Source organism: Psittacula echo, assembly GCF_963264785.1.
Source record: "Psittacula echo genome assembly, chromosome: 15".
NCBI classification, from domain to species: Eukaryota; Metazoa; Chordata; class Aves; order Psittaciformes; family Psittacidae; genus Psittacula; species Psittacula echo.
In genome coordinates, this window is record NC_137751.1 from 6,144,718 (window position 1) to 6,171,504 (window position 26,787).

General features: G+C 57.3%; 1 protein-coding gene across 3 annotated transcripts in view; it reads right to left on the bottom strand.

The window, feature by feature from the left end:
* Positions 1–26,787, bottom strand: part of SMG6 (SMG6 nonsense mediated mRNA decay factor) — a 106,683-nt gene continuing 79,896 nt past the window's right edge. For 2 of the 3 annotated variants that reach the window (XM_080629856.1, XM_080629855.1), the window contains exons 14-19: positions 17,030–17,206; positions 14,182–14,331; positions 7,169–7,322; positions 3,869–4,080; positions 3,529–3,610; positions 1–1,913 (exon numbers count right to left, since the gene is read on the bottom strand). In XM_080629856.1, the coding sequence (XP_080485982.1) occupies positions 1,783–1,913; positions 3,529–3,610; positions 3,869–4,080; positions 7,169–7,322; positions 14,182–14,331; positions 17,030–17,206 (906 nt within the window). In that variant the 3' untranslated portion in view covers positions 1–1,782. The remainder of the gene's footprint in view (positions 1,914–3,528; positions 3,611–3,868; positions 4,081–7,168; positions 7,323–14,181; positions 14,332–17,029; positions 17,207–26,787) is intronic. The other variant, XM_080629857.1, reaches the window with a different exon arrangement.

A 26,787-nucleotide genomic window follows, 5' to 3' on the forward strand; every position in this document is an offset into this window, starting at 1 on the left:
TGCACAGAGAAATGTTTAATACTAAAACTGATTACAACCATCTCAGCAAACGAACCCGAACGCTGCCCCGGACACGGGCACTGATGGCCCCAGGCTGTTGTGCCAGCTCATCGGTGGTATCCAGGCCTCTTGTCCCATGGCTGAGCCCGTGGTCGGAGTCCCTGCAGGGTACCCCGGGAAGGGCCCTGCAAAGCAGCCCTGGAGCGGCTCTGATAGGAAACATAACATTTAAACCCAGCCAGTGTGGAGGAGAAGGCAGAGTCTGTGATGTGCTGCTTACGACTGGTGCTGGGCATCGCGCTGGGGTGCGGGTGCTGCGTGTGCTGTGGGCATGGTTCTGTGCATGCCACAGTTTACGGGCACCCCAAAGTCTCTGTCGGCCAGGCTCTGCCCTGCATCACAGACCCTTCCTCATGGGCAGCGAGGCTGGGGTGAAGAACAGCACAGGTTAATGAGCACAAGCCCGGCTGTTCCCATTGCTGCTGAGGCTCTGGCTGCGATAACGCTGCGCTTCCTGATGTGGACACCGGGACCGAGCCACCCACACAGGGAAGGAAAACGCTGGGCTCCATCCTGCTGCTTCCTCCGCCACCTCTGACACTGCATCCCACGGCCGTGGCACCCCAAAGGGTCGCTCTCACCCTCTGCTTGTGGGACTGGGGCTTGACAGAGCTCCAGCGGCTCCGGTTCGCAGGTTAATGCTCCCTCTGACCTCCTGTATCTGGCGTGTAACTGGGATGGGGCTGGGGCACTTACTGATGGACAATGTGTGGGGCTCAACAGCACCCCAACGCTGTAGTTTAACCCAGTGATAAGGCCCTTCCCAGCTCCATCCATGGTGAAGGGGCAACTCAAGAGGGGACCCTCCCAGCGAAGGATGTCTCCAGCAGAAGCAGGGTCACACACATGAAAAGAAGCAAGTGGCAATAAAAGGATGCATGGGACCTGTGGGACAGCTGGTTCTGGGGTCCCTGGAGAATTCTGTTAGCCTCAAGCTGAGTCTTGGGTCAAAAACATGTCTAAAGGGATGGGACTAAGGAGTCTGGGGAGGAGAGAAGGGGCTGGGGTGGGCAGGGGAGCAGGACAGAAAGCAGCTACGGGGGGACTGGGGGTATTCCAAGCCTCCCCCAGCAAAGCAGGCAGGGCAATGCACCTGAAAACTAAGCTATAGCGAAGGAAATGAAACTCAACAGCAAACCCTGCAGCAGGGAGAGGACAAACACCTCCACAAAGAGCACCCCATGCGTGGGGCGGGCGCAGGGTGGGGAAGGGGCTGCCTGGGCCACGCAGGCAGGGGCAGGAGGGAACCTGCCCTTGATGTCCATGGCCTCTCTATGGGGCACAAGCTACACTAAGCAATCCCAAAGTCCGCGTTGGCGTGTCCCTGGTCTGTGCCCTACGCAGCCTACCAACCCAAAGAGCCACCAACTCGTGACTCGAGCTCTCTGCAACCAAGCAAACTAAGCAGAAGGCTTGATCCGGGGCTCACCCAAAGCTTCCCTCGCCAGCGGGGCTCACCAGCTCCACTCTGGCACTGCCCAAAGGCTGGTGGGACCCTGAACGGCCCAAAGCCTCCACGTGAACCATCCACAGCAATGACCTTCCCGGCTGGTCTGCCCTTGGTGCGGGGGGAACCCCCTTCTCAGCTTGGCCATTCTGGGGTGGGTTGAAGACGTGGCGTGTATTGTTCATGGTGGGCTGGCAGGCGGTGGTGCTGCGGCTGAAGCCGGTCTCCCACCGTTCCCAGGCTGCGTGACTTGCTCGGGGGCTGCTCGGCCCCTTTCAGCCCTCCTGAGCCCACTTGAGGAAGGTGGGAATGTCCCGCACCGGCACGTTGCGGGTCAACGCTTTGACTCGTAGGTTCCGGTCGTCCGTCAGCAAGACCACTTCCCTGAGCAAATGGATGGGATCATCTGCAACGAGAGAAAAGAACAGCGGGAAGCTCAGAACCACCCCACACTGTGCTGTCCCCATCCTGTGCCCCCCAACCTCCTTGTGTGCTGCGCCCTGGGCATGGCAGGGCCACCCGGCACCCCGGCAGTGCTCCCAGCTCCCTGCTCCTTGCCAGCGCGGCTTGGAGGCGGCACTTCATCCCAAAGCTGCCTTCTCCCCCCCTCTCCATGCTGGCTGGGGGATGATTTGTGATCGCTGGGGCTGGGAAGGCCGTCAAGCAGCACCGAGGGCTCCGTGCTGCCCGCATGGCGTGGTGCACCGGGCAGGGAACAGGAGGTCCCTCTGCCTGACCCAGGCCAGGAAGACGTCCCGCGACCCTGGCTCCAGCAGGAAGCTGGTGCTATTATTCTGGTGATCTCGTTAGAAGATCTAAAACCACCCCTTCTCTTTTTGTGTGTGTATGAAGCTTGTTTGGAGTCGCCACTGACACCGAGGCGTTCCTGGCTGGGGCTCAGCCAGCCAGGGAGAGTCGAAGCCTGAGAAAGAACCGAAGGGATCTTGCCCCCAGATGGATGAGCTGCCCCGCACGCAACGTGCCGGGCTGGGATGTGGGAGCCACGCTTACGTGTGTGTGAAGCAGGGGAAGCATATGGGGTATGTGTAAGCAGCTGGGTCCTGTGACCAGAGTACTGTTCCTATGAGCACAGGAAACACAGTGCCTCCGAGCCAGGACGGGAATGGAAAAAACAGAGTTTATGGGAGCCCAACATGGGCCCAGATTGGCTGCACAGGGAGCGGCAGGACGAGGGGAAGGGGAGCGTGGCCAGGAACGCGGGCTATGGTCATGGTGTTGGGGCTCAGCATGGCAGGGCGAGCACCTTGGCGGGCCCATGCCTTGAGGAAGAGGAGCAGGGGCTCAGAGCAAGGCCAGGCCTGGGGCTGAGGGCTGCTGGAAGAGGGATGGGGTGGTTTTACTCGGACACTTTAAGAACTGTGTAACAATAAACATCCTCTGCTCCGCGCTGGTGACGCGCCTCCTTGTTACAAACCAGAGGCTGTCAGCTTGTCAGGCCCCATTCCCCATAATCCACATGATTTCAAAATTCAGCATCATTTGCACATAAACATTTGGTGACGGTTTCTCTGTGAATCTGACAAGTTAAGCTGCTAAGAATTCGCACTGACAAATGCGGGTTGATTTCTTGGGCAGCTGCTGATGCGATTCCCATTCCCACTGCTCTGGCAACAGCCTGGGGGATGGCTGATCCCTGCACACGTGGCTGATGCCAATCTGGCACTGGGAGGGAAAAGGGACCTGAACAGGAGGCACCGTGGTTCAGGGGGAGGAGGCTCTTGCTGGCCCTTCATCACTGCTGCCAGCACCACAGAATAGCTCTGTGGACATTTACAGTGGGCTGCTCACAGGCTTTGGGGCATCCCCAAAGCACAGCGAGGTGCACATTTGGCAATGCAGTGGGAGGGCCGCAGCCTGGGGCTGACGGGAGGCAGGATGTGGCACCTTGGTGTTGAAAGAGGCAAAATGTGCGAGAGATCATCAGCTCGAAAGAGAAAGGAAGGAGGAGAGTCTGTGGAATGCAGCAGAGGAGGGACAAAGAGGATGTGAGGGTGTCCTACCTTTGTTGGAGGGCATGAAATCCTTGGCCTTGTCATTGCAATAGTGGAGGCAGCAGGACAGAATCAGGTCATCATTGTTTCCCTGGAAGAAAAGAGCAATGTTACCCTGGCAGGATAAAAACCTGCATCCCCATCACCACAACTTCTGCACTGGCTCGGAACACCCTGCTAGGGCTGCTCTGAGCCAAAGCACACACAGCTCAGCTGCCTGCAGAGGTGGGGACAGAGCCACCCCCTGCCCAGAGCTCATGGACCCAGAACCCATGGTTCACCCCAGGAAGGTGATGGTAAAGAGCCTCCAGCCCAGCAGCACTGCCTCCATGTATGGGATGCTCCTTACCTGCTGGCCAGTGGTGTCTTCACTGCGGAAGGAGATGGACTCCAGCTCATTGCCTCGGCTGGTCAGAGCCCTCAAGCAGTTGTCCCGGCTCTCAAATCTCTCCTCCAGGAACTCGATGGCCTTCCTGGCTCTCTCCTGCACTTGGCGGGCATAGCCTGCAGCCCGGTGCTCCATCTCCGGGCCCTTGGCCAGGCCATCCAGCTCGTTTATCACTTCAAACAGGAAGAGGAGGTACAGTTACTATGGGACAAGGTGCTCCCGTGACCTGCTGCTGGAGCACGCAAGTTGCCAAGGCCTCAGGGCCGGGGCACTGGGAGCTGGCTCAGGAAATCTGGGTTCAGCTGCTGCAGTGTCCCTGTGCTCCTGGACTTGGCTGCGGGTCTGGAAAAGCTTTGCTGCCTTCCACCTCCATGGGTCACCTGGCTCAGCCCCGAGGGCACGGGCACCTCGCCCCTGCACTGGGGAGGAGCACTCCCTATGGACACCTCACTCTGCTCCGTGAGACACTGGGAGCATCACTGTGTCCCCTACCCCATGCTCCAGCAGCACAGCCAACAGCACATCCCTGTGTGCTCCAGGGTGTTGGAAAACCACTGCTTCCTGCAGCCTGTTCCTGCCCTGCATTGCGCCGCTCGGCTCTGCACCTCCCAGCTCCCTGTGCTTACTTTCAGACACAGAAAGCTGCTGCAGGGGTGCCTGCGGGAATGGTCACACATGGGATCCAGCAGCTCTCACCCTGACGCTGTTTCCTACACAGGTCCTGGCCCCGTTTTCCCACCTGTAGCTGCCCTCTCAGGAGCACTCTCTTTAACACCTCACCCATCTGGGTTTGTGCATCTGTCCTGACAGATGCTGCTCAAGGCAAACCTAAGACTGAGATCAGGCAGATTCCCAGCCTGTTTACCTGGAGCCCACTGAGAGCCTCCCATCCTGCTGCCAAGCCGCTCCAGCCCCCTGAGCCCAGCAGAAGCCCGAGGGACCCCTGCAGAGCTCCATGAGGGACCCGTTCTTTGGCACCGGGGCTGCTGGAAAAGCCCCTTGATCCCAGGGGGAGCAAGATGCCCCCGAGGCGGGTATGAGGGTGCATCCAGATGTGCTCAGGAGCATCCCTGGCTGGGAGGGTGCACGCGCGAGGGCTGGTGTGCACGTGTGCGCGAGGCAGGCTCTGCGCGCAGTGTGTTTTAGCCATGGCTTCATTTCTGAAGATTGTTTCCGAGCCTGGAGCCAAGTCCTGAGTTCAAGTGGGAACTATGCATTCCTTGGGGGTTCGGGGAAGAGAGCTCGGGGTCTGAGGCCTCTCCCCAGTGCTGTGAATCACTGCCCGGGGAGCCTGCGTGATCGCTCTGTTCCATGGTGAGGCTGGCACTCACTGTCTGGGTATTCAAATTAAAGCTGCATGGAGCTGCCTTTGCTCTTTGCTGGCCAAAGCCTCTTCTTGCTACCGACCTGATGCTGCCATTTCCACACAATGCTCGCCTGGGCCCGGGGTGGGGGGAGCCGTGCAAGAACGGAACATCAAACAGGAAAAGCTGGTATTCCCTCCCGAAATCCGCCTTCCTGCTTCCAAGCTAAACAGGCTTCAAAGGGGAGGCTTGTTTGTGCTTCTGCACCAGGCCTGGCTTCTCCATGGCGGGGTCAGCCTCAAGGAGCACAGAGCAGGTTAAAGAGCAAGAGAAACAAACCCAACGAGAAGCTGCGTGCTTAACCCCTTGCTGCATCCCAGGGAAGAGCAGGGAGGAGCGTCCCATGTGGATCTCTGGTCCAGCGATGGGACATGGCACCAGGGCCTCTGCTCTCAGCACTCATGGGCCCCTGGCTTATCCCCAGGGATGGGTTCTTCCTGCCTGCATCCAGGTCTCAGTACTGATGGCTTTCCTGAAGGACAAAGGGGAATGTGACCAACAACCAGCACGGACAAGGAGTCACTGGTTTCAGGGTGCTTCAGCAGTGGGAGATGAGTTACTCTGTGCCCCTTGTGATGGGCTGTGCAGGGAGGCAGCAGGACAGGGGAACACTGGAGGTGCTCAGTCTGCTGCTCCTCCTGCCCGTGGCAGGCCAGGATCCTTTTGCAGGTTGAGGGCTGCTGCCCCTGGCTGGGGTTTAGATGGGGAAGCCTCAGGACAACCACAGGAAGACACTGAGAGGCAGAGCCATGGCTCAGGGCAAGTCCCGGCTCTCTCAGGTGTTAACACACTCTGCAGCCCTCAAGGCTGCCCAGGCTCTGCTGGTGCTGTTGCCTTCCTTGCCTTCCACACAAAGCCCTGGCACTGCAGTGCCAAGCCATGGAGCTACTTGGCAGCTCCCGTGCTGAGCTGGGCAGGTTGCCAGCCCTGCTCCCCGCATCCAGAGGTCTTGTCCTCAGCCCCAGGAAGCCCTCCTGAGCCAAGCTCTTCACTCCATGGGGAAGGGCAGCAGCTGGATGTTGGCTCTGGGGTAGGCAGAGCTGTCTGCTGGACACCAGGCCTGGAGAAGGAAGCCCCATCACGGCTCGGAGGGCAGGCACCCCTGTGTGCTGCAGGCCAGGAGATGAGCACAAGTGTACACATCACTACCTGGATGTTGGAGATGCCCATAGGGTAGAGCTGATCCCCAGCCTCCTGGGGCTGCAACGGGGATGGGGCAGCCTGTGGGCTGTGTGAGGCTCATCCCTGCTCCTGTCCTGCTGCCCTCTGGGATCATTTAATGCCAGGTTGGAAGCCGGGACACACTGGGTGCCGGAGTGACACTGGCCGGAGGAATGGTACCTCCAGCCCGGATCAAACAATCTCAGCAAAGGCATCCAACCAAATCCTGCCGCCACCCCGGGAGACCACCCAGCAGCAGGGCTGTTATCTGCCAGGGTGAATGTTTACCAATAACGGGAACCAGCTTGTGTTTTACTGCGAGCTTTATAAGGATAAAAAGAAGGGCCGGGCTTGAGCAGCTCAGAGACGCTGGGACCCAGGCTGGCCGTTTGCTTGGGCTGCCTAAGCCCCAGCTCAGCTGGGATAAGCTATCTGCTGGGATTGTTTAACAATTCCTCTTCCTCGCTCCCTCCAGAATTCCCTCCCAATCCCATTTAACACCCGCCTGCCTCTCCCAACCCCTGGCACCCCCAAATGCACCAGGAGGAGAGGAGTTTGTTGAGTGCTGTGGGCAGGAAGGGAGAAGGGAAACATGGTCCGAACGCTGGCCACAGCTGGGATGAGATGGGGACAGAGGCCAGCCCCATGGCAGGAGCCAACAGGCTGCAGACCACACAGGCGCTATGGGCACGGAGAGAGGAGGGGAAGCCCCCACCACAGCACTGGCTCTACTCACCGATGAGGGGCACCACCAGGATGAACTTCCTGCAGTCCAGCAGCGTTATCAAGCTGCTGAGGTGGTCGATGAACCCGTTGGTGTCTGGCACCAAGAAGACAGGTCTTATCTCCAGCTCCATCTGCCTCATTTGACTCTGGTCTTTCAGCACAGCCTGGAGGAGAAGGACACGCGGTGAGTAAGGAGGACGTCAGCCCTATGACCTGTGGACTCTGAAAGCAGATGAGCTTGGTGGCACGCACACCTCCTGCAGCAAGGGCGTTGTGTGAAGGAGAGCGGCTGGAGGCTGGATGCCATCCCCCCTGCACACCTCAAACACCAGCTCTTGCAGAGTTACAGCACACGTGAATGGGATGGCAAAAGCCTCCAAGAGAGCACAGAAAAACTGGCTCGATGGAGAACTGGGACCAGCCTTGAGAAGTGGAGGTGTTTTGGGAGTTGTCCCATTTGTGGGCTGGCAGTTGCCAGGATCATCGGCATCAATGCCAAGAGACCAACCCTGATAGAAAACAGCAGGGAGAAAGCGGGGCTGGAGGGTGAGGGTTCTGGGGCTCCACATGGAAACAGCTCAAGGCAATAACAGCCAAAACAAACCAGTTTGGGACACACAAGTGCTGCCAAAGGCATCCTAACACGGGGACCCTGAGCAGGCAGCCAGAGGGGAGGTCTGTGGGGTGGGGATGCTTGGCTGAGTATCTCACTCCCTGTCCCACCAGCTCCTGCATGTGCTTTGCCTTTTCCTACTCTATCCAGCTGGGAAACCAGGTGGGTTCCAGCCCTGGAAACTCACAGTCCTGTCCTTGGCTGAGAGCAGAGGGGCTCACACTCACATGGGGAGGGTCTGCTGGGGCTCACTAACAACCCCCTCGGGGTTGCACCTGGATCTCTGGTCAATGCCAGCTGCCAAAATAGGACCCAAGAGCTCACATCTTGCTTTTGACGCTATCGAAGGACTTGGGCTCTTTAGTAAGTCACAGGCTTAAAAAACTCAGGATGCTATTCTAGTGCTTCCTCTGCTTAAAAATAGCTTCCCTGGACTCACTGTTTGTTGCCTCTAATAGGAACCGGTCACCCACGGAGCAGAGAAGCACTGCTGTGGATCACATCCACCATGCAAACCCCTTGTGAGACTGGGCTTGCACCCACTCTTGTGCCCTGGGGACAGGAGGTGACTGCAGACCCTGTTGTGCCCAACGTTATGGGGCACAGGGTGAGGATCTGAAGCCCCTCATCCTCACGCCAAAGCCTCGGAGGCACTCTGGAATGACGAGCTGCACGGGCCAGCAGTGGCCATGGAAAGAAGTGGCTTTTAATCCATTTCCAAGTGTTGTCATCTGGCTTTAAATCAAGGCAGCTCGATGCTGCCACCTCCCCCAAGTGCCTCCAGGCAAGGCAGCAACCATAACCTCACCACGTGCCTCACACCCTCCTCCTGGCAGCACCAGTTTTGGGACTGCAGCTCCCACTGAGCCCAAGGGGCGATGGGCAGAGCAGGGAACGTGCCAGGTCCTGTCTGCTGCACATCAGCACGAGGATACACCTGCCCTATGGCACAGGGGCAGCTGTAATGGCACCAGTGCCACCATATAGATGCTGCCATGGCCAGCCATGTGCTGGACGCCATCCCTGCCTGCACTCTGCCTTCACCCAGGGGTATTAGCATGGGAAAAGTCAATCCCGGCACCTTCACCATGAGGAGAGCAGTAGGTAGGGTCTGCCCCCAGGGTTCTGGGGATGCAGAGGACACATTTGTCCCTACTGAGCTCCACCAGAAAGGCCCTATCAGCCAATGCAGAGACCCAGATCGAAGTTGAGAAGCAGCTAAAGAGCTCAATGGCCCCAAAATTGCAGGAAGGGGAGGAGAGAGGTTGAAACCACTCAAACTCCAACGGGCAACACCAATCCTACAAGACCAAGAGCCGGTGGCAGACCCAACCCTACACTCCAAGCACACCTCCCTGACCCCAACAGCTCACCCTGGCCGGTGCAGACAACCTCAGGAGCACAGCCCTCGCGGGCAGCTCACCAACCCCTCCAACACAGGGTGCAGGGGCAGAAACCTCCTCATGGGCGGCACTGGCTTTTCGCAGGCCATACCCGGCTGGTTCCTGGCAGCCGCTCGCGACGCCTGTGCCGGCCGTCACGTCCCATTCCGCTCGCCGGGCCGCCCGGTGAGAGAAGGACACAGGATGCGCCGGGAGTGAAAGAGCGAGGTCGGCGGGGAGCGTGCCAAGTCCCCGCTCGCACAGCTCCGGGCCGCTCGGGGAGCCAGAGGGAAACTCGCCTTTGCCGAGTTCAGAGGCCGGCGCTGAGATTTATTTTTGTTTGTGTGAGTAAAAGGCTGCAGAAGCCTCCGGCCAAGGGGTTTGGGGGAGAGAGGAGTGGCCTCTGATTCATGCGGACGCTGCCTGGCCCCACGCCAGCCATGAAAAGGGAGCCCATGTGCAGGGAACCGCTGCCTTAACCCTTCTGCTGGGGCCGTGGGGAATGGACCCCATGGGGAGGAAGGGGAGGGATGGGGATGGGGATCTTGAGGGCTTGGCTTCTGTGCTGTGATCACTGCCATAAATGAGCTCCATTTCCCATCCTGGCCCTGCTGTGCCTCAGTTTCCCCGATGTGAGGGCAGGGGGATGGTGCCCTGTAAGGAGGTGGGGTTTGGAGAACACCCTGAGGAGAGCGGTGCGGTTAAAACAGCAGTGGTTTCAGCCTCACCCTGACCCAAGTGCTCTAGGCCAGGCAGATTTTAGCCTTGTCTCACTGGGGTTAAACACACTGCATGGCTCAGCAGCAGAGCCACGGTGCTGGGCTGGCAATGACCTCTGAGGCCGGGGGCTCCCTGCTTCCCGAAGGATGCTCCCTGTGTCCCACCTCCTGGCAGAGCTGCTCCCACCGCATCCCCCTGCCCGTGCGGCTGCTCCGGCCATGGGGGCTTCTCCCAGGAGCTGGGCCGGAGCTGCGGTGGCTCCCCCAGCTGCCCCAGCTGGTGGCAGCACTGAGAGCACACACTCTGCACAGTCCCAAATTCCCAGCTCATCCATCAGCTGGAATCACCTGGGGGATTCCCAGGAAACGATGCTTGGCTAAAGGCTTCCAGTGTGGATAGGGGACCGGTCTCCCCATAAGCCAGGCCACTAAGAGGTACTTTCTAAAGTGCCAACGGGGGAGACCTGAGGGTCTCCACCACAAGCACAGGATATGCAGCTTCGCACACAGATTCCAGATCTCCCATGCCCGTGGTGCCGCGCTCACGGAGAGGCCTGGTGCTAAGCTTGGACCAGATGAACACTCCACTGCCTCTGGGATGGGTCATACAGGGTCAAATCGCTCTGCCAGGACGGATGGGCCGTCACCATCCTGCCAGCACCTCTCCTCCTCTCCAACCCACGGGGGGAAAAACCCGGCGCCTCTGCCCCTTCCCAACCCCGCGCGCTCTCTCCGCAGGGATCGGAGGCGGATTTTCCAGCGCCGAGAACAATGCCTTTCTAGTCCCTGCTCCGGGGCTTCCTCCTCCCAAGGCTTCTTCTCCCACCGTCTTCCTCAGGAGTGAACGTGCCCCGTGGCTGGTAGCTCCCCGGGGCCGCCGCCGTGGCGGAGCCGCGCTGGGTGGGTGTCCGCCTTCCGCAGGCTCCCGGGCAGGTGCGTGCCGGCGCGTGTGCATTGTCCCTGCTCGCCCAGGAGAGCGTGAATGGGACACGGTTATATTTAGCTGCTGAACTCACACCACCAGCATCAACACACAAAAGGAGCGGCTGCATCTTAAAAGGGGGCGGCCGTGGGCTCAGAAGGGACAGGAGCGTGGCTATTTTGGGGAAGACATGTCATAATTGGCCCGTCCCGGGTTTAAGCTGCTTCTGTAATGCTGAGTAAAACAATAGCAGCATCCAGAGGAAGAGCCTGTTATGTTTCAGGTGGGATGTTTTCAGCCGGGCAGGAAACCCGACCGCTCCCAACGCGCAGCGGCGGCACAAAGGACGCCGAACAGCATGGACCAAGGGCTTGGCCAAGCAGCAGGGAGCATGCTGCAGAGCCTGGTGCTGGCTGGGGACAGCCCTGAAGCTGTTACTGCTGCCTCCTCATGTCCACCTGCCTGCATGGGCTCTCATCCTCCAAATACCTGACAGCACCCAGGGATGTGCCTGGCCTTTCACTGCATCGCTGCTGTCACCAGGCTGTGACATGGGGCTGGCAGGCGGCTCCATTCCAGTCTGGCAAGTGGTGAGGGCAAGGGTAGGCTGGCAATGGAGACAGGAAGCAGCAGCCAGCCCATAACCCAGGGCCGGGCAGCAAAGGGCAGCACAAAGGGCTATCACCTAACCCCACTCTGACCTATCAGCCACCCCTCAGAGTGATGGTTTTGGGGTCCAAGCTCATGTAGCAGAATGGAGCTGAGCTCTCCTGTTCTCTCTACATCTGGTGCTGGCCGAGGGACACCCCTGTTTGCCATTTCCCTGCCAAGACCTGCACCCCCAGAGAAGCTTGAGCCACAGCCCTGTCCCAGGGCAGGGACCAAAGGAGCACAGTGAAGATCAAATCCCCCTCATGAGGTGTAAATGTGACCCCAGCACATTGGGAGCTGCAGTGAGGACCTGCAGGGCAGGTAAGCAGCAGCAGTGAACCTGGGTCAAGCATCAGGTGGATGATGTCCATCAGCAGCAGAGCTGGGCTGCAAGAGGTGGGGAGCACAGGAAAGCCAGGGATAGCGCTGGGGAGAAGACAGTGAATTTAGCTGTGAGAAGCACAACTCTTGAGTCCCAGATGAGGCCATGACACTGCAGTGCCCTTGGGCACAGACAGAAAACGGATGGCCAGGAGATGAAAGCTCTGCCCTGGATCCCTGCACACAGCATCCAAGGCTCTATGGGAGGCAGCCACAGCACCTGGGCTCTCTGGACCTGAGCCCACCACCACGCAGGCACAGCCACACTGCTGCGGGTGGAGAGCTGAGGCTCTCAGCCCCGCTGAGACAGGAGCTGCATCTGCTGGGCTTGGATGGACACATGGAGCTGTGGCTTGTCCCTAGGATAGTGAAAGGGGGACTCAGCAGCTGATGTGTGAACTCCATAGGTGAGCAGGGAATGAGAGGAACAGGCTCTAATAGGGAAGGCAGGGCCCAGGAAACACGGAATCTCTTTGGAAGATCAGAAAGGTCAAGGATCATAGGCTAAGAGAGGGGAAGTGGAGGGGGTGGATGCTGTGCTGGCCTCCCCAGGCAGCACTTTCCACCCAAGCTCAGCCGTGTGGTCGGTACCAGGGCAGGGAGAGGACCCGGGCAAGCACACATGTTCTGCTGTGGGCTGTTCCCAGCTATGCACTGCATGACTTTACTGCAGCCCAAAGGACTTCTCCTTCCTCCACCCCGCTCCTTCAGACTCCAAGTGCACCTCAGCTCTCAGCTGTGCAGCCCCTGAAGCTGCCCACACCCTCGTTTTGACCTCTCTCTGCCTGCGAGCATCGGTCCCAGCACGGCTTGGGGAGGAAGGGAGGAGCACGCCAAGGGGGGGAGAAAGCCCCTGACAGCATCAAGCAGCCCTACTCTCCCTGCAGAATGGGCAGCGGCCATCCCGGGGGGCCCTGCTGCAGCTGGGCTGGTCGCCGGGGCCGGGATCTGCTGCACGCTGCCCTCCCTTCAACATGTGCAGTTCCTGTTTGCTGTGTCTGTACAAGGCAGTGGGAAGTGGGGAATTTACTTACACCTCCCGCTTAACAACCCTGGGAGGCTGGAAGGCTTCAAGCCGCTTTAATTTACAGCCCATCTCTCCAATCTCTCACTCAGTTCGCTGCTGCTTTTCTTCCTCCTTATATTAATGGGAACCAAGGTACCTGCCAACAATAATGGACTTGCTGGTGGGGGTGGCCCCTCCCTTCGCCTCGATCGGAATTGCTCAAAATTCAAACGAAAAAAAAAAAAAAGAGAAAAAGAAGAAAAAAGGGTGAAATCTGAAAGGTTTGGGGTGGGTTTGGAAAAGTGAAGCGCAGTGGTTCTGGGCCCGGCGCCAGTAGCCCGAGGGTACACATGTGCACGCTCTCCCAGTAGGGCCTTCAGCAGCCCTGTTTTACAACCACCTCGGCACACACTGCAGAGTTCACGCATATGGCCAGACAGATGTGTCTGGCTTACGTTCAAGGCTGGAAAATGAAGAATTATGGAAGTGAAGGGCCCTGGGCATTAGAGAGGGCGGAGGTGAGGGGGAGGGGAACCAGGGAGGATTTTTTCCTCTGCTGAGAAACCCTCATCTGGGCTTTCTTGCAAAAAAAGGTTTGGAGGAAGAGGGGTTGCGAGGAGCGAGGCAGCCAACAGCCATGCATGTGAGATGGCTCTTAAAGCAACAGCGTGCGTCGCCAGGCATCTGCTCCCAGTGCATTCAGTTTACTTCACCAGCTCCCACTGGGAAACGTGCTCAGCTGAGGCCAAGGGCAGGACGGGATCACCTGTATCCCGTCTGTTTGTCCCCATAACGATGGCAACGCTCCGCAAGCAGTGCTCTGGCTGCTGCAGCTGCTCACAGACTATTTTTCCTGCTGCTGGCTCCTGCATGAACTCTGCTGTTCACGTCCCACCCTCTCCCCTGTCAGCCTGTGCCCCGCTGCACAGGAAAGCTGATTTCTCACTGCCTCGGAGCCTCTGCCCCGGGCCAGGGGACAGCTCATTGCCTGGCACACACCGCACTACATCCGGCAGCTACGGGTGTGCTGGCAGCTCCATGGAGAAGCTGGGACCCTTCATAAGAGTCCCAAAGTCCCCAAAACATCAATCTCAGAGCCTGGCAGGGCAGATCTTACCCTGGGTGGAGACAGACACACTGATCTGGCTCCTCCAAAGGGCCACAGCTAAGCTTGCTGCTGGGTTACACAGAGGCAGCGCACGGCACCTACACCCTGAAAGCTTCAGTGACATCCTGAAGGTCCTGGAGCATGGCAAGGAAGTAGCTGTGCACCATGGGATCAGCCCAGGTACCAAACCAAAGCAGCTCCTCAGCCAGCTCGAGTGCTGCAGTCACACAGCCCATCCTACCTGAATCTTGTCTTGACGACGCTGCTGCTCAGCTACTTTCCTGGCCAGGGCTTGCTTCTTGGCTCTGAGCTCCTTGATGTCCATCTCTCCTCCACTGCCTTCAGCCTCAGAATCATCTTCAAATGCCTCGATCCTCACATCATCTTCCTTCTTCCAGGAAATGCAGGAAGACAAAAAGAACAGGATATAAGTCAGAAGGGGACTGTGCTTGTTCTGCTCTTCCCCTTCCAGCAGAGAAATCTCTGCCAGGCATGGTCCCTCACCACCTGATGATGGGTGACTATTTCGAAGCATCCAAAAGAAGTAAGCAAAATAAATCATAGTAAACATCCAGGAAATGACAAGGTGAGACAGGAGGCAACAGGGCAGGAAAGGCAGTGACCAGGGAGGGAAGGGGCAGCCCTGCTTCAAGCTCTGTTCTAAAATCAAACCCTCTTCCTCACCTTGGTAAACTCTTCCCACAGCCTTGGGTGATGTTTTATAGGCTTCAGTTCTGTATTCCCAGGTTTGTCTGCTTTGCCTGGCTGTTTAGGCTGCATATCCCATGGAGCAAATGCTGCTTCTCCCTAATAATGCTGTTCTAACACTGCTGCCTCATCAGGTTCTTAGGCACAAAAGCAGATCATCTCGACATGAAACTTGGATCCAGGAACCCAGGAGACCAAAGAGCCCATTCCCCTTCTCCGTTCTGATCTCTGAACAGGCCAGAGACATTCCTGCACCCACCCCAACACTTCCAGCTGGGCCGGAGCAAATGTTTCAGAAGGAGATGCTCAAACTTGATTTTAAAGCTCTTCATGATGGAGAAGCCACTGTGTCTCGAGGTCAGCCATTTCAATGGTTAACGACTTCCTCTGTTAACATTTGCATCCTACTTCTAGTCTGCCTTTGCCATGCTCCTGATGGCCTGGAACCTTGTATGTGATGAACTGAAGGGTCCCAGGTTCTCCAACTTCAGGCCCACAAAGGAGTGTCTGGACCATGTTGCACCTTCACCCCCTCTTAGAGACCCTTGTCTGCAGTGCCTGAACTGGAGACACTGGGATGAGCCATACTGTTCTTATCTCCCATGAAGGCCGCACTGGCCTTTCCCTATGCACCCAAATCTTTGTGATGGGGCTAGGAAGAGTTTCCAGATGGCACCCAGGCAAAAAGACCGGCTCTGAGAGCCCAGAGGGCTGCAGGGATGGATCCTGAACAAGAGGAACCCTTGGAGGGGCAAGAGCATCATTACATTCCCTGTCCTGCGGAGGATGCCATGGCATGTGTCAGCAGCAGGGACTCAGGCAAGAGCTCTTAGTCACAATATAGACCAAGCCCAGCACTGCAGAGTCGTGCACTCCATCATTTCACCCAGACCACACGCCCGCCTGGCCACAGAACCGTGCGCTCTTCTCTCCTTGTGACTTTTTAGCCATGGGAAGGAGGAAGATGGAGCCCTCAGGCTCACTTCCCTTTGCTGGGACAGCCTGGACCACAGGGGATGGGGGATGCTGCCCACGGGGATGTCAAAAGGGCCTTGGGGAAAAGCATCTGTCAGATGCAGACCGGCTGTGGTGGGGTGGGATCCGCTTGCCCAGGGTGACGGTGGTCACGCTGGCAGGCTGGAAGCTCTCTTGCGACTAGAGCCCAAGGAGGAAGCTCCAGGGTTGTGCAAGTTGCTCACAGAGAGGTTCCCACAGCTGAGCACAGACTGTGGGAAGGGGCAGGAGGGAGCGGTCCCTCCTGTGTTTGTTCACAGCAGATTGGAGGGACCGACTCAGCAAAAGGGGTGCTCTGGAGAGCAGGACCTTCCCTGCCATGACACTGGGTAGAACCTGAAGATCCCCCTATATCACATGCTTCTGGTGGTGTCAGCTTGAAAACCTCCAGAAGAAGACAAGGATTCAGATCTCCCACCTTACAGAGACATCTCTTGCTGCCTGGGGTTTTGCTCTGAGCATCAGTGCAAAAACATCACCTAAAATCTGTGCCCTGCTCAGCTGCACCTGGCTGGGACAAGGAGGGTGCTGAGCACATCCTTGCTCTGGGTTCCTTTGGTACAGCACCATGGGGCACTCAGACACAAGGTGCTGTCCCCTGCATGGGGTGACACCCGCTGTGGCTCTGCAGTGCTGGTCTCCAGTGCAAGGAGGGGACAGAGAGTGAGCCTGGGCAGCGCCGGGGCCACCCAGCTCCCTGCTCCCAACGCCTCTGCCCCTCTCTCCTGTTTCCTTGGCCTTTCCAACTGCAAGATTAAACAGAAGAAAAGAGTCAACCTGCAGAGCGGCTGGCAGGGCCCTTAAACACACACACACGGAGCCTGGAGTGAAGCAAGGCCTACAGGAACAAGCAAGGGCAGAAAAACAAGAGCCGAATTCCTTAATCACATCAGGATGTGAGAGGCAGGGGAGGGACGGGGCGCCAATGTCAGCTCTTCCTGTACGTGTGCTGGAGGCTGGAGCTCAGGCCTCCGCCGCAACCAGCTCCACGGCTATAAACTTGATCCTGAAGCTGAACCCTGACACCCCCTCGCCCACCTCCTCTCCCGGGGGCCGTGGTGCTGCACGTTATTAAAGCTTCCCCCCCCCGGCCCTCACCTCCCTCCTTGCTTTGGGTATGGAAAAGCAGCATCTGGAACTCATAGCAGCACACGAGATAGAGGCACGCGGGTTGGACTGGCAGGAAAGGGCACGAGGGAAGCACACTCGGGAGACAAGGGCTGTGCACCATTTGTCCCCCCTCTGCCTCCCCCCCATCGAATGCAGACCACAGCAGCTATAAATAGCGGGAGCTGCAGGGCAGGCAGAGGCTGGGCCCCACAGGGGTGATTCTTCCTTCACCGAGGCGCGCTCTTCCCGCACGGTACCTGATCTTCCAGTTGTTTTCCCTCTTGGCTTCCCATTTCCTTTCCCATGGCGTCTGGGACGGGTGCCACTGACACATATTTTCCACCCTTGAATGCCAGCAAAGGCTCTTCTTGTCCACAAAGGGCTTCCAGGAAATACTTCAGAACTGTGACCCTCTTGCAGTCGGCTGCAATAACCTACAGGGTGAGGACGAGGGGGTTGGGGAGAGGGAAAGGAAAACAGAGTCAGTGCAAAGGGGACGCAGATGGGCAACGGCCAAGGGGGAAATGTTCGGGGCTAGAAGGCCCTGTGGGATTCAGGCAGCACTGCACAGCACCGTGGGGATGCATGGGGTACGCCTCTTCTTCTAAACAGGGATGGAAGGGGTTTGCCCATGCCTCATAGCCCATTATCCCCAAGGGAAAAGGAGGCAGGCGAAGACAGGACACTCAACACCAGCCCCTGTCCTGCCTCCTCTGTGCACCCCGGGGCTGCTTAGTGGTGAAGTCCTGCAGAAGCATGAGAGGTGAAGGACGTGGCTTGTCCTCATTGCTTTGTTTTGGCTCCATCACCAGATTCCCCCCCTCCAAAGCCGGGGGGGATGCAGGTGTGAGAGCGGGCGGTGGGGGCATTTGATAGAAGCCGAGCCCCTCTTTGCCTCCAGCACAACCCCATCCCATGGGCCCATCTCATGGACCAACTGGGGAGGCTGGGAAGGATCTGGCCAGAAGGAAACTCAATAGCTTGGGTAATTATTCAATTTATGAGGCTCTCAAATGGAGTTTCCAGACCATGGGAGCCCGGTGCCTCCGTGGCCCCATCCCGTGCGGCACAGCCGCTGCCGGTGCCTCCACCATGACCGGCCTCAGCTCAGACTCTGTCCCTCTCAGTGGGGTTCTGCACCTGCAGAGCTCTCCTGTGCTGCTTCCTGCTGACCAGCAGCAGATTTATAGGGAGAAAGTCAGCAAACTGCAGCTAGGAACACTACACGCTATGGAGACAAAGCCCACGTTGATGCCCGAGTTCCTCCTGCCCCCTCAAACCATTCTGGTTTCGCTCTGCTTGTACAAACAGAGCAAAACACCCATGTCCCAAAGGCTCCCAGGACAGGGACCCCGGAGCTGGGGACTGGGGTCAGACTCCATCGAGGTGCCTCCCACAGGGATGCTGCCTGCTTTCCCCCTGCACGCTGTGCGATTCCAGCCCCGGCTTGGTGTGTGCCCTGGCTGGGGCTGTGCCGTGGAGCTGAGGGCTGGCAGCGCGCACCCGGCTGCCGTGAGAGGAAACTTGTGCTCTTCCACAGCGCTGCCAGTTTCCTCTCTGTGGGCTAATTTTAACCATCACGTCGCTGCAGTGTGTGTCACAAACCTGACCCTCCTCTCACCTCCAACCTCCCACCCCGGCTACTGCCTGAGCGACGCATCCTCAGGCACCAGCACCAGGGACCCTACATCCCCCAGTACCTGCACTGATGAGTGGAGGGGAAGGAGAAGCCCCTTCCTCCCCTATGGAGAGGTGGGTAATATAAAGATGTAGGACCCATAACCACTGAGTTTGCCCCTAAAAAGAGGACAGAGGTGAGCAAAGGACAAAGTGAACGCAGGCTCAGCAGCCCCAGGAGCAGGTTGGGCTGTTGAGGACCCTCATTCCCGGGAGAGCTCTTTGCTGTTTGGGACACGCAGCCAGGAGCAATCCCAGCAAGTGTCACCACAGGAACATTCCCATTCTCCTGGCTCTCCTTTAGGAACGATTCAGCGCAGGGGAAAGTCAAGAAGGAAAGAGAACAGGAGCAAAGTGGGAATGGCTGTCATGGGAAACATCCCTCTTGAGAGCTCCAGGCTGCCCTGGCCCAGGGGAAGTGGTGGAAACCTCGCTGCCTGCTTCATCCGCAGCTCGACAGGAAAGTGCCACGGAGACCTGGCCTGACTCACACAGCGTGGCTCCAGAACAGGGATTTTCCAGTCCTGGATCTGCAGTTCCCTTGTGCCCAGGCTGCTGGGAATGTGCCTGTGTAGTGGGACGCCAGAATGTGGCCAACAGCAGCATCATCTGGGAAGGGGATGCAGGAACTGTCCGACTAGGTTGGGAAAAGACAGGAACCCCATCCTGACACCATTCCCAAGGGATTTCTCAATACACCTCTAGAAATAAAAGCCACCTCATCTAGTTTAGGACCCATGAGGTTCTCATGCACGCATGAAGGGCTGGGTGCTGACACAGCTGCAGTGCAGCCTTCTGCACAGCAAAGGCTCAAATCTGAGAGCCTCAAGGATATTGGGAATGATCAGGCATATTGCAGAAGAGCTCCCTTCACCCATGGCTGGGGACAAGGGCAGGTGGGTTTGCTCCTTCCTCTCCTGAAGAGGGAACAAGTAGGAAACACCAGATTTCCTGCCAAGCCAGCACAGCACATGCTTCAATTCAGCTCATCTGCTGGGGAGAAAAGAGCCCAAGTGCAGAGCCATGACATAATGCCACAGCAACTCGTCTCATGAACACATTTTTCCAGCCCACATGAATGAAAAACAGGGAAGGAGCAAATGCTCTGCACATCCCCATCACGTGCAGCCGCGCTCAAGGAGGATGAGGCCACGGGGCAGCCCAGCCTCTGAGATGCTGGGAAAGAAGTGACCTGTGACTGGCACCCAGGTCCCTCTCAAACACTGAAGCAGGACCTTGCATGCCACAGAGCAACCCACTTCTGTCACAAACTTCCTGTTTTGGAGTGGAAATGTGAGTGCCCAGGGCAGTGGGAATGGATGTGAAGGTGCTCTGCATCCTCTGGAGCAGAGCGTGGTGAGGATGCTGGGACCTATACCCACCCTTCCCAAGGGAACGGCGAAGCACAGAATGACTCCTGTCGGTGTGTTTGGTGCTGTGGCAGCAGGCACCCCAACCCCGGCAGGGAATACAGCCACCCCTTATATACCCTTCCCCCTCCAAGCAGTGCAGTGAGACAGCAGGAACTGAAAGCCTGGCTTGGAGTCATGGCTGGGTATTAAAATAGGCCTGACACGCACACAGCCGCTCTCAAAGGAAAACTGAAACTGAGAAGTGCTGAAGTGGTCTGGTGCCCCCGGCCATGACCCGGGCTCAGTTCCCCAGGGGCAACCGAGGCACCGTGCAGCCCCTCGCCACCGCGGTGCCTCTGGGAGGCACGTGGCTGGGGTGCAGGCACGGGGCAGAGGTGGCTCTGGCTGCAGCGGCCCTGCTCGCCAGCCTCATCGCATCACAGGAGGGCTTTGTAATCTCCTGCTGCATCAGACATTAAAGCATCGGAGCCCAGCACCAGCCACCCACGGACACGGGGCTGAGAGGCTCATTACTGCTCCCACTGCTAATTCATGGGTCATACATCAACATGATGATCAGTGAGGAGGACACAGCAGGACACGCATTAACACACGCTAACTGCCTGGAGAGACCCAGTGGGCTGCATTAACTGTACCAGCTGCTGTGCTCTCAAAGCCACTTTGCAGTGCCAGTGCCGTTATCGCCCTGTGTGTGTCTTGTGCCAGCAGCAGCCAGGGGCTAGCAGCAGTGAGGGATCCCCAGATGTAATTAATGAAGCTGATGCCCTCTATGGCCTTGGGGTTGGAGATGAAACAGGCTGAGGGGAAAAGCTTCAGTGTTTGGGATGGGATCTCACTGCAAGAGCTGCAAGCACTGTGCCCAGGGGGGACCATGTGCATGGTGCTGGTGGGGTGACACCATCAGAAACCAGCCACGGGCTCAATGTGGGTCTCATTTTGGGTCATGAAGCAAGGCTGGAGCTGGGGGGAGCAGCCCTGGCCCTGCTGCTTTGCTTTCCTGCTGCTAAGCAAATCACTGTCACACCCACCGCCGCCTTCAATCAGCTTTTACAACTTGTTAATTTTACACAGCGTCCTAAAGAGCAAATAACTGTGAGGAGGAATGCAGACTCCTTCAGCTAGGCCAGAGAGCCTCCCGCAGCCAAGCCAGCTGGCCAGGGGAGCCCTGCTCGGCCACGGGGACCCGCAGCATCCCAAAGGGAATTGGTCCAAAGAAGGATGCCCCATGGCAATGTGCGGAGGGAACCAAGGAACTTGAGCTCCACAGGCAAAGGGAGGCAGTGGATTTGGAGAAGGGTTTGCTCAGAGGACAGGCTGCCACTGCCGGCTCTGCATTCCTGTGTGCGAGGGGGAGACACGAGCACATCCTGACAGCTGGATTCAGAAGGGGAAAAGGACATGAGAAGTTTGAGTCATAGCGCGGAGAGATCCCATCCCAGATTCGGAGATGGGAACAGGATAGGACTGAGACTCAGAGCCAAGCTCCAGCAGGATCCAGGATGAGGATAACACTGTTTGTGCCACATCGGTTTAAACACAGCCCAGCTGAACGATGCTGAAACCGAGTGAGCCCCAAACAATCGAAACCACACAGCGTCTACATTTCCCAGCTGAACCATCTGCACTGACCCTGCTCAAGCATCCACTCAGCCCATGGCTCAATGACTCCCAGTGCCCTGTGCTCCCTCCTCTCACCCCTGGGGAGCCAGCTCGGAGGGAGGCCTGGTGCACAGGAGGAGGAGCACGGAGGAAAGCGCCCGCTTTGGTCTCATTCCTTCTGTGTTTTCGTCTCATAGGTTTGCACACAGAAGCTGGGCTGGGTTTAACCCTGCACTTAGCACAGCCCAGTCTCTCTGGGCTCCCTCCCCAGCCCAAGGAGCCCCTTGCCTTGCCCAGTGCCAAAGGCAGTTTGAAGCCACCAGGGTAGGGAGGACCAATACATCCGTCGTGGCTGGGCAGCAGCACTCAAAGCGGGATCACAGCCCTGGTTTCTGCAGCTGAGAGCTGGCTTCAGCCACAGCTCCTTCTGCTTTCAGCTAACCCCACAAACAGGCTCGTTGGAGGCTGCTCCCACATACCTGCAACTCTGTGTGTGACCTGAGAGAGCAACTGCGGCTTCAGCGAGGATCACACCAAGGCACCGCTGGCTCTGATGGATCTCTGGTGTATGCCCTGGATCTGCAGCACCCAGTGCCAGCATGGGCAGCACCTAGCACCAACTGAAAAGCATGAATAGTGAAAGGATCCATCACATCCATATCTGATGCTCCATCAGAGCAGAGAGGTGCATCAGAAAACACCCAGGGAAGACAAGGGAAGTTCAGAAGAACCACTCCAGTTGCTCTTCCCCATTGCCACTGCTGGAAACCCACTTTCTCTGCAAAGCAGGGGCTCCCCAAAGACAAAGCATTGCCATGTCTTAACCAAACCTCTCCCCAGCACCCTGAGCCTTGCAGAGGCTCAGCTCCAACCTCTGCACTGGCGCAGATGTGCTTTTGCCCTGGCAAACACCTCCATCTTTCCAACCTTGGCCATGCAACTCAGCTATGACTGGCCTTTAAAACTGGAAAGCAGCATGGAAAGGGAGCCACCTGCCCACCATCATTCCTTGTCCTGCACAGTGATGTAGAGAAGACACATGGCTCATAGAAAGGTGCAAAGCGATAGCTCTGAGCTGAGCCACCCAAGTTTTGGTGTCAGAGATCAGATGAGGCCCTGAGGAGCCTGCACAGATTCCTACCATGAAGGTCCTCCAGCTGCACCCAGGGCACCTGGCAGCTCGAGGATATGAAGGTGAGATGCAGCAACACAGAGGAAGCTGTGAGGAGCTGTAGGGTTTGGAGCGTGCTCCCAGAAAACCCTCCCTAGAGAAGGGGATCCCTGCACCAGCCTTCCCCTTGCCAGGGGTCAGTTCTCTCTCCCTGACTGGCACCTAGTGGCTGTGGGGCAGGAATACAGACTGCATCTCCACTCCTCTAGGCCAGAATACATCTGAGGCTGCTGCAGGATCCTTTTGTGACTCACGTGGAAGAGTCAACACCAAAGTCACCTGGAGAAGATGCTCTGGATGCAAAGCCATCCTCCAGAGCCCTCCTGAGCTCCTGGGCCCAGGGTGACTCCAGTCCAAGCACAACTGCTCAAGTGTGAGGAGCTTACACAGCCCAGAGAAGAAAGCTTCTGATGGTTTCCAAACCAAGCTTCTGGCTTTTGCTGATGCTCGGGAAGACTTGCCCTGAGGTCTTATTCACCTGCTGAATGTGCTAAAGAACCTCTTCTTCAGTTCATCTCTCCAGTGAGCAGCAGTGTTTGCAGTAGGAAGCAGTTGGCTCCAGGTACATCCAACACCTTGTAGGCAGGAGATGTGTGACTGGCTTACTGCATTTTACTCTCATCAGCCCACTCCTATTGGGAATGCCCCTACTGCGGCAGCAGCAAAATGAGATAAAAGCATCACTTCAGTCTGGATCAGAAGTCCCAAAGAAGACAATGGGGTACGGAACGTCTCCGGAGGGTGATGGAGATGTCTCACTTGGTTTGTGAGCGTGGCTCCAGCCTGGTTCTCATTGTGTCTTCAAGCATCACTGCCAACAGCTCAGCGAGAGCTGTGGGCTTCCCCACATTGCAAAACCTTGCCTCCAGTAAGAGGCTGCAGGAATTTCTGCAGGAATTTCCATGGGAGGAAGCATTTGCTTCCAAGCCCTGCGGCCACATGCCCCAGGGCCGGGTAAACTGATCCCTGGGGCACCCCTGCTCTCCGAGGTGAAGCCTTGAGCACAGGAGCACATTTGTGGGAAGAAGAGGCTAAAATATCTCAGCTTTGGAAGAAACCTGTGGAAAAGGCAGACGACTCTGGGACAAACAGCAAATCAGAGCCAGGGACTCCCTGTTGGAGCCATCCTGCTGCTCTCCTGTCTCCCATCCTTGCTCCCAGCACATCCCCAAACTTCCCAGGGGAAAAAAGAGAAACATTCAGACCATAAAGCCAAGCCCAAAGGACTCTGCTCCCCTCCTCCCTTACGGATCCTGCTGGAACACTAACCAGGGAACACAAGTCCCTGAAAGCCTATCTCAATCTGGTGGTCCCAGGCTGGGGAAGGAAGAATTCAAGATCCATATCCTCAGTGAAGCCCATATGGCACCACCGTCAGGGTTCCTCCCAGCTGCAGGAGGCTTTTCCTTTTCAGGGACTGGGGGAACTGATTTCCTCTGCCATTTCGGAGGATGCCTGCCTTGCCAGGGATTGTTTTGCAGAGTTAAGGAAGATAAGAAAGTGGTCAGCAGGCTCTTCGGTGGAGGAAGGGAAGATTGCTTAGTAAGGGAAAGGGGACCGCTCCGTGCTCAGCACACACACGCTGCCCTTCCTCTGAGGCCGCAGCTCCAGGAGATGCTGCTGGTGGGGATGAGGCTGGTCCTCCCCTGCATGTCTCCATTCCCAGTGGTTCTCAGGTACATCTACACTGTGCTGGGGACCGGAGAAGCTGTTGCTGCACCAGGGGTAGGATCTGGCTCTCCTGGAATTCGGGAAATGCGGCTGGTGAATGTTCAATCCGGTATCTCTGCTGCAAATCTCGATGCTGCTCTTGCAACAGTAAGAGCCCTTCTTGCAGGATACGTGGCAAAAAGGCAGGAATCAAGTCCAGGGTTGCTGAGCGTGTCCGTTCCCAGCACACCAACTCATCGCAGTGCTATGTGGAGGTTCGACTCAGCTCATCCAGACCCTACACTGAAGCAGATGAAGGTGGTGTGCACTAATGTGGGGCAGAGCAGGTATTTTGCCCTCAACAACATGAGCTCTTTCACAAGGACTTCCCCATGGAGGCAACCAGACAACAGCCCTGTGATCTGACCCACAGAGTGATTCCTGTTCCATGGGAGAAGACACCAATGTCTGGTGCAGCAGAGGGCTGAGACAGTGAGAAGTTGGGTGGTAGAAGGAAAGGAGTCCCAACACATTAACAGGGGAACAGGGATGAGGATCTACCACTCCAAACCAGCAAACACTGGTGCAAACCCCTCCAGCATCCACCTGCCCTGCTCTCACCATCCACCCCTCACCCTTCCAGCGTGCCCTCTGCTACAAGCAGCCAGGAACCCACCGTGTTAGCTGCTAACACCCATGCACGGTGGACTTTCACCCCAAGAGGTGTTAATGGGCTGTTGTGTCCCGCACAAACCTGACTTCTGACCTCGGCAGTGGGAGGGAGAGGAGAGGTAAGAGCTGGGCTATTCTGCCTGGTCCTGGAGGAGCTGCTTGGGAAGCTGTCTCTGTGAGTTTACACAGCTTATACGTTCTCCATGCAGTTCTTGGACGCCTTCCATGGCAGATGAGAGTTTTATGTCGAATTTTAAGTTTGACCACAAATATTTCAACTTCCTTGCACCACAAATGCTCTATCTTCTCTGTGGTTTAGTTGGCACCAACGGAGTATTTACAGATCCCTCTCTGTCTGTCTGTCATTTAAATCTCTCATGGAGGTGCCAAAGGCTTCAGAAGCGAAGGGGGCTCCTCGGGCAGATTCCCCCTCTGTGCCCTGCATTAGATACCAGCCAAGCCCTTGCAGAGGGCACAGCTGTTGCTGCTCTGAGCATTTCATACTTGCACTCCATTAAGCTTGCTTTTCAGAGGCTGTCATCCGAGCTCCCACTCTAACTTGCACAGCTCCGGTGGATATTTGAACTGGGATGAAAGTCTTTGGAATCTCCTCTTCTTTGAGGAAACTGAGTCTCCAGGAGCCTGTTTTAATGAGAGCCACTGAAAGCTCCTCAAGCAGCGCAGCTCCCACCTGGCTGCTGCTCGCAGCCTCCCCATGGGGGGGTTTCACTTCCTCAAATACAGGCAGGTGATAATCCAGACCTGCTGAACTGGGATCCTGTGCTGAGGAAACTGGTTCCAGTGGTTGGTCTCAGTGGCAGAATGATAGGGAATTCAGGGAAGGCCATTCAGCCAGGAAAACACAACTAAACACTGCAAAAGGTCCCTCCTGAGCACCCGCTCTCGGAGTTGGACATTGCTGCTGCACGGAGTTGGATGGAGAGCAGGAGGTCTCTGGCTTGGTACCCAGCTGGGTGGGTGAGTTATGGGGAGCAGCAGCCCAAACCCCAAGTTCACGTGCTCAGGTCGTGTGTGTTTCATTTCCTTCAGACTTTTCAGCCCAGGACACAGACTGGGCACTTGCCCCACTGATTTTAGGGGAACTTTAGAACATGTGGTGGATGCTGCTCCTGCAATGCTGCTTTCACCACCCCTTGGACCCAAGCCACCGGCCAACTGTGGCAGCACTGGGAGAGCTCTTCACCATCCCTTGGGAGACACGGGGTGATTTCAAGCTCCAGCAAGGGCTGCCCACATCAGAGAAAGCAGATACCTGAGTCAGAGCAATGCGATGCGAAACCTCTGCCCCACAAACCAGCAGCCAGACTGAGCAACGTCAGCGCCGCGCTGCCCCACACGCCCCACCAGCCCTGCATGATGGTCAGGGCACTCCAGCTCCACTCAGCTTTGGAAGCTGGAAGAGAAACAGCTTTGCTTTGAACTCGAAAGCAAGCGAAGCCCATGTGAAAGGGCAGCTAACGGGGCTGAGGGCTGCTGCGTGCAGGGAGGAGCTCCTCTGACGGCCGGCTCCTCCGTCAGGGCCGCTGTTAAATTCCCTTGAAAACAGAGGGTGGGGATATGGAAGGCAATGGAATAACACCAGAAAAATGCCCCCACAGCCGGGTCGGCTGCGACACCGCAGCCCCAGAGGTCTTGGCAATCCTGGCATTTCCACCCACCGCAGGAACCACAGTGGCAGCGCACTCCCGGGGCTCGGGGCAGGGCGGGAAGCAGCTCACACCGCTGCCAGCAGCCACTTCAGGGAGGGACAAACGCTCTTGTTTGGCTTTACAGGGAAATGCTGCCACTTAGGGGACTCCCGATGACGTTCTTGTGCCTGACAGCCCACGTCCTCTTCGAGGAGGGGTGAGAC